The sequence below is a fragment of the Mesoplodon mirus genome (genome assembly GCF_964341445.2).
Source record: "Mesoplodon mirus genome assembly, chromosome: 4".
NCBI classification, from domain to species: Eukaryota; Metazoa; Chordata; class Mammalia; order Artiodactyla; family Ziphiidae; genus Mesoplodon; species Mesoplodon mirus.
This window is the reverse complement of record NC_138979.1, coordinates 157420125-157433161: the sequence shown is the minus strand read 5'-3', so window position 1 is coordinate 157433161 and position 13037 is coordinate 157420125. Positions and strand designations below refer to the sequence as shown.

At 36.9% G+C, this 13037-nt stretch overlaps 1 protein-coding gene across 5 annotated transcripts in view; it reads right to left on the bottom strand.

Moving 5' to 3' along the window:
- The window catches only part of PCNX1 (pecanex 1), a 172468-nt gene that overhangs the window by 110075 nt on the left and 49356 nt on the right, over window positions 1-13037 (bottom strand). For all 5 annotated transcript variants that reach the window (XM_082617814.1, XM_082617816.1, XM_082617815.1 and 2 more), the window contains exons 5-6: window positions 12197-12286; window positions 3938-5644 (exon numbers count right to left, since the gene is read on the bottom strand). In XM_082617814.1, coding sequence (XP_082473940.1) covers window positions 3938-5644; window positions 12197-12286 — 1797 coding nt within the window. The remainder of the gene's footprint in view (window positions 1-3937; window positions 5645-12196; window positions 12287-13037) is intronic.

Here is a 13037-nt window from a genome sequence, read left to right as displayed (position 1 = left end):
CTTCCGTAGAATTAGCAGTGCATTTCTTCTGCTGTCATTATTTTTAGCCTCTATAAGCACCCCTCCCTTTCTACTAATTTTCTTCTTCTCACTTACTATGTTGACTGGGAAATCAGAAAATTAAGTTTCTTAGAATTTAGATTCCCTCTACTCAGTAAAATAAAACAGTTTTAATCCACATATTCTTGTCTGTTCAGTGGTCTTTGTCTTTTTTTTTTCAATAATATTTGGGATCAAATTTACATGTATGGTACAAACCCTCATAAACTGTTTATCAAGATTTGGCTTTTCTTTAAATAAAGTGACATTCCCTTAAAAAAAGACTACTTTGGTTGCCAGCACAAAAATATTATAATAGGATCTTATTTCATGCTTATAAAATAGTGACCCAAGTATTACATTTAAAATAATTTTCTCAAACAGAAAAACAGAGGTTGAGAAATTCAGAAAAAAATACAAAGAATAACAGAATGAATATAAACCTTCCTATTCTGGTTGCTCTTTACAGTCTGTTGAATTAGGCAATATATAAGTTTAAGTTACCCAAAAGAAAACAGGATAATTTTCTATCATATATAACTTGTCTGTACTTTTTATTCCTAAAATACTAGTCATAAGTTATTAAAGATATGCTTCATAATTATAAAAGAAAAATTAAATGCAAAAACAAGAGATCATCAGTAGAAAATGTCTTAGCCTGAATATAAAATTTTCCTGCCTAAGCAATCACAGAACATTATTGATGAAATCCAATTTTAACCAAAGTACTAGATCAATGGTGAGATGTCCTATGAAAACAATCATTTGCTATGTGACTCAGTATCAAAAGAAAATTTATATGACATATTGCTGCCAAGATTAAAATCCATATTACTAGATTAGATGTTAATAAAAATATTTTTCTTTTTGGTATCATGTAAGAAATTAGGAATTCAGATTATTTATTTTTACTGTTATTGAGTTTCACAATGGCACAATGAGAGTATCTTTAATGTATTTCTATATCTAATCATTTTCTTCAACTTTAAGGATAGGATACATGAGTAGTGTAACAGACTGGCCTGTGAAATAGAAACATCAGCACTATTAAGCTGTTACTGTGTGCCAGGCACTGTTGTAAGCATTTTACATCTATTAACTCCTGTAGTCCTCATTAAAACCCTATAGGATGGGCGAAGCTGGGGCCAAGTGAGAGTAGCATGGACATACATACGCTACCTAATGTAAAACAGATAGCTAGTGGGAAGCAGCAGCATAGCACAGGGAGATCGGCTCGGTGCTTTGCGACCACCTAGATGGGTGGGATTGGGAGGGAAGCTCAAGAGGGAGGGGACATGGGGACATGTGTATGCATATGGCTGATACGCTTTGTTGTGCAACAGAAACTAACACGGTATCATGAAGCAATTATACTCCAATAAAGATCTATTAAAAACAAAAAACAAACCCCTATGGGATAGAAACTACTATCATCTCCATTTTAAGATGAGGAAGCCAAGGCTTAAGAAGGTAAGCAGCTTTCCCAGAGTCACGACTACAATGAGCCCATATACTAACAAGGATGTATAACTCCATGTCACTGTATTAGGTACCTGCTATTTTAGAATATTTTATTTTGGTACATTAAAGAACACTTCCTTAGTTCCATCCTTCCACAGGACCAACACCCATTCAGCTTAAAGACAAGACAAAAAGAAATCATCAGAGAACTCATTAACACATCCAAATTCATTAGGATAAAATCTACTTATGGTTTATGCATAGCCATGTGAATGGTCAAGCAGTATCCTCTGTTGTGCTGACACATTTCAGGAGTAGAGTATGTAAAGCAGAATAGATAGCCAAGAAAAATTTCTCCTAATTATCAAAAAGAAGTAACAATCTAATAAATTTTACAAAGTACTTGGGAGTCTATATAATTTTTAAATAATGAAAACCAAAATAGATCCCCTCCCACTACCACCAATTATCCAAAAAGCCCAAACAAGACCCTATTAAAATGTCATGAAAACCAACTAAATATAAATCCAATACATTTAAGCAGTTTAGTTTTGATCTTATTTTTATTCTAAACACACTGAAGCTCAAATAAAAATAGCCCCGACAATGCCTGCCTTTGGCAAAAAATGTTTTTTAACAGCCCACAGATGATTACATTTATTCCACTGAAGTGCGTGGAAATTTTTAGTTCATTATTTGTTTCTTATTAACAGTCGATGATTTGTTTTTTTAAAAAAAAAATAAGAACACAAACAAAAGAAAAGCTGGAATCTGGAAAAATGAGGGCTCATCTTAGTCAAAGATCAGCACTGAGAAGCAAATAAGACCTTCATATAACCTTGCCTAAAAAACAGAGCGCCCCACATCCCTATGAAAAGGAAATGGCATTTTAAATACAAAGACATAAGATTTACTATAGCTCTTACACATACTTTAGTATTTACATTTCAACAATATTTAGAACAGCAATATTTTTCTATCATTGCATATTCACTCTTAAAATTAATTTTAATGACAACTTTAATAAAAATTAAGCTATAATTTAAAACCCAATGGTTTCTTGCATATTGTGAACATATCTGATATGATTTGTGTGAGAAATCACTAAAAGCATTTCAGACCTTTTATAAAAAACACAATGATACCCACATCAAAGACTTGAGGGAATTTAATTACTATATTGTCACCAAATGATTATAACTTCAGATATAATTAGTTCTCAATATTTAGGTCTGACAGACTAGTTTCTTCCTTAGGTACTAAAGATCATTTTTTTACATTCCCATTAGAAATTAATCTTTGTTAGAAACTATACCAAAAGAAGAGAATGTTTACCACATTATGGACTTTTAAAACACTGTGGGTGAAATTAGAATTCTTTGAGAGAAAAAGCTTGTTCCTTGTTTCAGAATGTTTGTGCAAACAAAAAACTCAGCTTAACTTTTCATAAGACTGAACATCACTACACCAACAGACTATAAACTTTAAAACTAAAGATGTAAGCTTTGTTAAAGGATATGAGGTGGAGGATAAAAAAGCCACGTGCTAGCTAGCAACACAGGACTTCATTCTTCTGATTCTAGTCAAGAATGAGATTCCATAATAACCAAACAGAGTAAGCAAACTATTCTGGGCAGAAGGAAATACCGAGAAACAACTCCGAAATAAACAAAATGGCCAATACACACTGACAATATAAAATCACCTAACAAGTTTTGCACAATTCCTCATAAACCTGAAATAAATAAGCTATTACTTTAATCAAAACACCACCACTGTTATCATAGGGAGCACCATATATCCAGTAATGGACAATAAATGTCAATATAAACTATAAACGCTGATTAATAAATTTAATGTGAAGTTACAGAAAAAAAATAAAATGTTTTTAATGCCTACAACTTGAGTAAGCAAGAAATAAAACCAAAGAGAGAGACAAAAAAAGAGCCACAAGTTTTCAAAGTACACAGTCAGAACTAAAGTAATACTTGGACAAATCTTATGTAACAGGTTGAGTGACCTAATTCTGAAAGTTCAGTAGCACACACTGTATAAGAGAGAACTAAAAATGGTTTGGCGCCCTAATAAAATTCTACATTTTGTTGTTGCTATGGCTGTACACAGGAGGAAGGGGACCAATTTTTTGTTATTCCTGGTAAAACATTAACAGGTGGCAAATGGCTCAGAAAAGGTGAATGCCCTCAAGAACAAACTGACATACTCAAATAATACAACGAAAAAACATTTTCTTGGTGTTCACACCGAAACCTTTTCTAAGATAAACACCTCCCTCCCTCTTCATGCAAAGAAAGTTTATTTTAACAACATAGTGGAAGAGGGGCTATCAACACAAAATACACTCTGAATTGGTACTCCAATCAATAGCACCAAGAACTACAGTGACTCCTGGGTAAATCTCTTCCTGCAGTTTACTTACCTCCACTGACTGCATCTTGCTCTTCGCCTTCAGGAAATGCGACCTGGCTTGGCAAGCTATTCCTAGATCGAGTGACTGTCTCTAACTGGGAAGCCCGTCCCAATAAAGACAGCTCATCTAGCACCTCTCCCTCTTTGGCCTCGAGATCTGATTTTGAAGTGGTTAAGGGTTCTATGCTTTCGGGTGCCATCAGCCCAGTGGAGTCATTCAAACACGCTACTGTGCCGCTGTCCAGGCTCAAGACGCGGGCCCGAGTCTTGGCGCTATTTGTGCTGGAAGTCCGCCGTGCTGTCCGCCTTTTGCCAGTTCCTTCAGGGCCCAGATGGGCTTTGTGGGCGTGCTCAGAGTCGGTGCCCCGCTCCTTAGGGGCGTGTTTGGTCTTTAGGGCGCTGTATCTGCCCTCGGGAGACTGACGTGAATGGGAAGTGGTGCCAGAGGAGCTGTCACTGCCAAACTGGTGAGCAGACTGAACGCTTGACGCTCTGCTCAAGTCACTTTGGTCACTGGAGTCCTCATCGTGACAGAATATAGCACTATGTGGCTTGGTAGCAGAAATACCTCGAAAGGACACATAGTCCCTATGCCGACTTGAATCAAAACTGCTAGCCCGTTTTTTTCCTGTCCGTCTCCTGCCTGACTTAGGAGCAGAGGCTGTCCGGTGGATTAAGCTAGAGGATTTAGGTCGTACATCCCCTTCCTTTTGCTTTCCACCACCATCTTTACCAACTTTTGAATCCACTGAAACAGCTGGCTTATCACTCCCCTCCTCTTTGTTTTCAGCAGTTTTCCCAAGTGGTGTGTCCCCCTGTGAAGTAAATTCATTTGCATGGGGGTTTTTATTGGCTTCTTCAGATGCAGAGGTGCCGAGACCTTTCTGATTGTGCATGTCCTCAGAGCTATTAGAATGCTTGGCTTCTTGAACCCCACTATTCGTACTCACTTCCAAGGCAGTTTTTTCACCGCTAGTCCTTTTGTCACTGGCACAGCTACTCTTGTCCTCTGGCTCAGCGCAGCACTCTCTCTTCTGACCACTGGTCCTTCCCACTTGGGGAGACTCCTCGTGCTCTGACAAGATGCTCTCTATGTGAGTGGAGCTGGTCTGCTCACTTTTATAGCTGCTGACGGTGCTGTGAGTGTCCCGGTCCGTACCACTGCAGTAGCTCTCTGTTGAGCCACTACTGCGCGTGCTCAGACTCCGCAAGCTGTCCATGCTTTTGTCTGCTTTCAAGGGTTTGCTCTTCCCACTTTTGGTAGGTGGCTGAGAATTACTGTTTTTCAGCTCACCAACAAGCTGAAATTCCCCAGGTAAACAAGAATTTTCCACCAAGGATTCTTTGGATCCAGAATGAGGCTTGGAAGATTCTAACTCACTAACAGGATCTAACCCACGTCTTTGCTGATACAGAGGGAAGTCATTCAGTGAAGTGTCTGGAAAAGCCACAGCAGAGCTAGAAGTCCGTGGTACACCTCGCGGCCGGTGATCTTTCCTGTAAGAGTGTGAATGTAAAGGGACAAGAGATGCTACTTCTGTGTCACAGGCACTGGACAGAGACTGCTCAATGTGGTGGTGGTGGCTGTGACTTGGCAGGCTCACTTTGTCACTGCAGTCTCTTGGTAAGTCCTGTCCACATGAGGATAAGGACGGCTGAATGGAGATGAAGGAATCATTGGAGACCAAACGGAAGAGCTTCCGATCAGTTGCCAAATCTGTTTCAAACATATATTTGGAAATGTTAACACAAATCTACAATCTGTTTTTTCTACTGTTTAACAATGGAAAGAATTCACAGTGTACCATAAAAGTATAAACAATTTCTCAAGTAGCTTACTGAATAACAGTTGACCAGTTATTCCAAAGGGCTGGTTTTATTTCACAGCTGTACAAAGAAAGCATTCTACTAACGGAATGAACTCAATTTCCAAATCTTCAACTGGCTTCAGAAAAAGTTCTATAGATTATTAACAATAAAATAAGAAGCAACAAAGGATTATACTTAAAATGAACCTGGATTTCTGTGCGAGTTCTGTCCCTAACTTACTAACTAGGTAACCTTGGGTTACCTTTCTAAGCTTCTGTTTCCTCATCTGTAAAACGTGATATCAATCTCACTTAGTACCATGCAATAACTGAGTTAATAACATAACGTTGCTTAGCACAATGTATGGTAGCTATCATTATTTTACCTTGCAAAATTAAAAATCTTTAAAAAAAACTAATATAATTGTTTTACAAATCCACAAAAACCTAGAGTAATCAGAAACAAACAAAAAAATCAAAAGGCTGACCAATGCACAGACAAGATATGATATAATGATATAAGATACATTACTGTTCACAGCGGTTGAAAAAGATTAAAACAATAATTACAGGGCAAAATACTACATTTTATCTTTCACCACGGATGCAACGATTACAAAATGCTTCATGAAAAAAATACATATCCCCTCCTATATCTGTAAGACTATTCCTTCAGTTCACCATTTAGGGCAGTGATTAGTGACTTGAGTTATCATATATACTATATATATAAATATAGATATAAATATAAATAAACCCATCTACCCACCTACCTACATAGTAATTTATCTTGAAATATAGCTTGACAACCGAACTGTACAATAGCTGATTTTTTATATACCTTTTGACAGATAAGGATGGTTGAATCTGCTGTTAGTTCAATAAAATGAAATATTATTGTCTTATTTGTCATAACTAGATAGGAAAAATACAATAACAGATTCTATAATAAGTTAGACTCTTCCCAGTAGAGTTACCTTAAATAATAAAAGCATACATTTTCCCTTAAGATTAATGTAAAATAAAAATGAAATACTAGAAATATTTATGTACTTTAAAAAATCTAAATGTAGATTAGATCTAAGTAATTAAAAACTTAGAGGTACCCTCTAGAATGTACCATATAAACTGTGATTTATAAATGACATATTAGGCTTTACCTTATGTTTTAAAGTCTTCAAGATAAGTGAAACCAATGTTCTTTTCATTTGTCCAAAACTGTGCCACTGTACTTGGGTTCTTATATTCTTTAAAAACCCAAATTTAAAAATTAGTACTGTATTTACTTTTCTGTAGTATTAATTTATAATGTTATTTCTAAAAACTCTCTATATCCCTAATAAACAATTATGGGATGGTGTAATAGTCACATTTCAAGGATATGAATTTCATAAAACAAAAACTTAACTGAGTAAGTAGTTGAAAACCACTAATTCTAAAATACAACAAAAGACTTTTTAAAAAATACTAATGATCAAAACCAACTCCTTTCCAAGACATTAATAAAGCAGAAAGTTAAGTTTTTCATTTTAAAAGACACAGCCAAACTTGCTTTAATACATGTGTTTTTTTCAGTGTTGCTAAATAAATATACCATAATAAGTTTGACTTTGTCAGGAAGAACTTTAGGTGGTTTAGGAAACTTCCAAGTAAACATGTCTTCTTAGACATTTTTCTTACTGGTAGCAATACCGTCAAAGACAGGCTCAAATCAACCCAGAGAGATTCTATTTTTCATCTAATTAAACTTTTTTCCAGTGATAGCTACCGTTAGTGTTCAGGATAAGAAAAGCATCTCACATACTGCTCATGGTGGTGCAAACTAGCGCAACCAACCTTCTGCAAAGCAATTTAGCGATGTTGACAAAAGCCTTCAAAAATATACTTACCCTTTGATCACTAACTATTTCTAGAAATTTTTACTAAAGGGTAAAAATCAGATATGTGAATAAGGTTTTAGAAAAAGGTTGTTCATCTCAGGTTGTTATAAAACTCCTTAAAACACAGAACTATAAAATTGTCCAGTAAAATGAGGTTGAATAAATTACACTGTCTAGTAATAACACCATGCAGGCACTACAAATGTTTTCAAAGATTATGTAATATGAGAAAATACTTAAAGTGAAAAAGATGGCACTATATAAAAAATATGACTCCAGTCTGTAAGAGTTAAAGAGAATACTAAGGGTATATGTACATATGTTTGTAGGAATGTTAAAAGTAATATACCATATTTAGCCATAAAAAGGAATAAAGTCCTGACACATGCTATAACATGCAAAGTGAAGGAAGCCAGAAACAAAAAGCCACATATTACATAATTCCATTTATATGAAATGTCCAGAATAGGCAAAGGCATAGCGACAGAAAGTAGACTAGTGGTTGCCAGGGGCTGGTTGAAGGAGGAAATGGGGAGTATAATGGTTATGGGTTTCTTTTGGGTGTGATGAAAATGTTCTGGAGTTGGATAGTGGTCATAGGTACCCAAATCTGTGAATATACTAAAAACCACTGAATTGTATACTTAACAGGGTGAATTTTATGGTATGTAAACTATATCACAATAAAAAATAAGGAAAAAAGTGACACACGAAAAAATATTAACAACAGTTATCTCAATGGCAGAAGTGTAAATTATCTTCTTCCTCATACTTAACTGTATTTTCTAGAATTAACATACTACTTTTATAAACAAAAATCATATCTTCCTCCTCTCTTCTAGATCATCCCCATCAATTATACAAAACAAGCTGTTATTTCTCTTAACATTCTTACAAAATCCAAATCTCCTCCTTTGTCCTCACTTCCCCTGCAAGCTATCACCTTGTACCTCTGATCTCCTTTACAAAAATTCACCAAAAAGTAGTCTATATTCACTGTTTTCAATTCATCTCCTCTGACACGTATTCTAGTCCCACCCCATTAAGAAGCTTATCAAGGTCACCAACAACCTCTACGCTAAGTCCAATGGTCAAGTCTCGGTCTCATACAACTTGGCCTATCAGCAATATTTGACAAAGCTGATCACTATACTCTCCTTGAAATGTGGGGATACACACCTCTACCTCACCAGTTGTTCCAATTCAGTCTCCTGGATTTATTAGACTACAGTGGCTCAGAGCTCAACAGTTGGAACTCTTCATTCTTCTATCTATACTTTCTCTTTTGTAGGTCTCATCCAATTTTCTGGCCCCATAATAACTGAAGTTCAGAAATACGTGTAACTAGTTCCTGCATCTTCTACCCAGCCCCGGTACTATACAGGGATGGACTAGAGTTCTGATCTTGGGTAGGGAAGACATGAGTGAGGCTGGGGAGGGAAACTGTAGATAACCCCTTCTTAGAAAATGTAGAGGACACATCCCCACAACCTCAGTTTTCTCCCAATCATCCTGAATCATGTTGATGAAATGAGTGCCAACTAGTCAACTAATTGCTAACTAACAACTAATTAAAGGTCACTGTCCTGTAAATCCAAACCAGCCAGAGAGCCAGGAGAGCCCCCGCTGATATTTAAGCCAGAATGAACGACAGCCACTAGGTGGTGCCTAACCCTAGCCAAGATCTACAGGGATTTGGCTCAGGGAGCCAGGCTGCCTCAACTCCAGGCCAGCTAACCGTAGAGGCTTTCCCTGTTAGTTCATGAATTTCATGTTAACCCAACCCCACATGTGACATAACTGAATTTTTATTTTTGATATTTATACACTGAAAACTCCTAAATTTAAAACCTCAACCCTGATGTCTTACCCGAAATCCAGACCTATCTAATTATCTACCAATTACTGCTGCTTAGAAGTCTAACAGCAACTCATACTTGACGTGCCCAAACTGAACTCCCTCTCTTCCCTCCACCATGCTCTCCCCACTCCTAAATCTGCTCCTTCTCAGTCTTCCCCCTTTCAGTTAATGGAGACTCCATCCTCCCCATTTTTTAACCCCAAAATCTTAGAGTCATCTATGACTACTACTCCTCTCACACGGTATTTCCAAATCCATCCACATATCTCTCATTAACATCTGCCACACACAGTCAGACCACTTCTCGCTACCCTGATCTGTGCCCCGATTATTGCAGTAATCTGCTAACTGAGCTCCCTGCAACAGCCTTTGCCCCTTTTAATATATTCTCAACACAGGAGCCAGAACAACTGTTAAAATGTAACACAGATGATGACACTTCTCTGCTCAAAACCCTACAGAGCAGTTTATCATCTCACTGGAAATTAAAAGCAAAATCTTTAAAATGGCTTACAAGACTGTAATTTGGCCTCACTTACTCTGTACCAGCCCCACTATTTCTCAAACCTGACAGGCATGTTCCTGCTTTAGGACTTTTGCCTGTGCTACCTCTGCACGGAGGCCGCCTTCCTCCCAAATATCCCGACAGCTCGCTCCTTCACCTCCTTCAGGTCTTTGCGCTTAGCGAGGTTTTCCCTCAACCGTTCTATTTATAAACTTACGATGGCCAGAGCCCCCAGCACGCCCTATCCTCTGTCTCTATTACTACATCTATATTTGATTTATAATAGTATGTTTCCGTACTAGTAGTATGGAAGCCACAAGGGTAGAAATTTTTGTCTGTTCACCCATTATTTCTAGTACTTAGACTGGTACCAGGCACATATGAGTACTCCATAATAATTGTTAAATGTGAAACACGTGTGAAAATGTTACATGATAAAAGCAAGTTATAAAACTATGTAAAAGTAGTATAGCATAGTGATTAAAAGCAGGATTTAGAACTCGATTTGAACTACAGAACTGCCACTTTGCAGATGGGTGACTTTGGGCAAGTTTCTTATAACTTTGCTCTAAGCTATGATTCGCTCCTCTGTAAAGTGAAAATAATAACCGTATTAACTTCAAATGCTTGTCGTGAAGATTAACTGGGTGAATGCATATAAAGTGGTTAGAAAAAGACCTAAACCACGGTTTGAGAAACTAAGACCTGTAGAGCCAAAGAGGCCCTCTGCCTGTTTGTAAGTAAAGTTTTAGTGTAACACAGACATTCCCACCCATTTATACATTGTTTACGGCCTCTTTCACTCTACAATGGCAGAGCTGAGTGGCTGCAGGAGAGACCACGTGGCCAACAAAGCTTTACAGAGGAAGTGTGCTGACCCCCCACAGGGCAACGGTATGCACTCAGTTACTGTCAAACACCACTATCTATGTCAATATGTATCTGCCAGGGTAGAATTATAGGAATATAATTCCCAACGTACTTGCACAAGGTACTTTCCAGAGGAAAATAAAGAGACCTATGACCCGTAATGGTAGTGGCACTAGCCCCTCTAAGATCACTATCCAGTTTCTGAGACACTAGTGATTACATATTATAGAAAGGAATACTGTAATTCTCAAAGAGATTAATTCACCTTTCCTTTTTATAAGAAAATAGCTTCCATACCATACAGTATGTTTAGAAGTATTTTTAAGGGGAGAGGGGTAGGTTGTGAGGGGTGGTCCAAAGAAGCAAACAGTGACGAGGTACTGTAATTCAAAAAAAGCGGCTACAGTGATAAACCTAGAATGCTAAGTACCAGGAACAAAATATACTTACAAGAATTAAACCTGGGTAAAACACTAAGTTAATGGGAAAATGTCACAATTCAGTGATCTATTTGTGACTTCATAAATAAGTTTCATAATTCAGTACAGGAAATTTATCACCTTGCCTGCCTACCAAACATCACCCATAAGCTAATAAAAACAACAGGCTGGAAACAGGGAGACAGGTTTCTAATCCAATTTTGGCTCACTGATTATATAACCTGGGATAATCTCCACTTGAAATGGGTATGACATATCCGTCCTTTCATGTTTGAAAATTAAAAACCAAACTTGAAAATGTGGCAGTTCTTAAAAAAAAAGGAACTCTATAAAATCCAAAATACTCATTTATAATGGAGTTGAATAAGGAGGAAAAAAAAATATCACTTAAAACCAAAATTTCTATTAAAGGTTAAAAATCTGTTACAGGAAGGCACCAAGCTGGAAGCAGACAGTTTCTCAGAAAGTCCAACAGCAAGTTATTTCTCTGTGAAAACACACTGTCGTTTCTGCAGTTGGGCAACATATGCAGCAGTTGGCATTTAGACGTCATACTGAATGGAAGAGAACAGTTTTACATACTAGGTTATCACTAAGCTAAGCAAGATGCTCTGACCAATTAAAGGAATAGCAGATTCTTATCTCCCATCTCACATTCATTCTGGGGCATATGCTCATAAAGTTTCCCTGTTTACTTGGCAGAAATGTGTAGCTGAATTCCAGAAAGCTGTAAGTACTTACAACACTGTGTTACTGTTATGCTAGCAAATCATTTTATTTTAATGTTTCTAAAAAATACCATATTAAGTTATTATAACCTTCTGCCAAAATATGAGGAGCACATTCCACAAGCTCACCCTGGTCACCATACTACATAAGGGCATCATGAAGTAAAACGTTCTTACCTTGTTCTTCACTTCCTTCCTTACAAAGACTAGAGCTCTGGCCCAGACTTAAACTGATATCATCAGAAGTCTTAGCGGTGTCTGTATCTCCTACAAAGTGGAGAGAGACCCATGAAGACACTATATGAAAAGTAAAGGCCATACAGTGTGGCATAACAAGGAAGGACATGAGGGAGTACAGTAGACATTTATTAACTAAAGCAGTTTTTGTATCAAGGGTTACAGTGATAGGAGATGCATTAAACTAGCAGGAAGTATCGTGGACTGTCAGATCACATAATTATTCTCATAGTGCTACAAACCAAATACGGAAAGCCTCATAATATTAGCTAATACAACTATTTCTTTCAAAAGAATTTTTAAAAAGGAAATGCAAATCATGTAATAACAAGTTGAAACAACATAAAATTCCCTCCCAGGGAAAATTAGAGAGTTATAAAATTACAGGGCAAAAATAATAATGAATTTATCTGAAATAGATGTACTGAATAAAAGGGATATATAAGCTGTACAGGAAAAAAACTTTTTTTTAGTGTCTTATTCGTGCCCAATTTAAAGGTTTCACGTTAAATTAGTTTTCTATGGACCTCATCAAAACCCATGAAAGTATCTTCCCTCAAGGCAAAGAAGTTTCTTAAAGATCAAAATTTATAATTCATACAATGTAATGCAAATGGTCAAATACTTTTATGAAATGTGGATGATGAAAGGAGACCACAACTTAAATCAATTAATCTTTAATATAAGATACGTAATTTTGGGCTTCTCTGGTGATGCAGTGGTTAAGAATCTGCTTGCCACTGCAGGGGACACAGGTTCGAGCCCTGGTCCGGGAAGATCC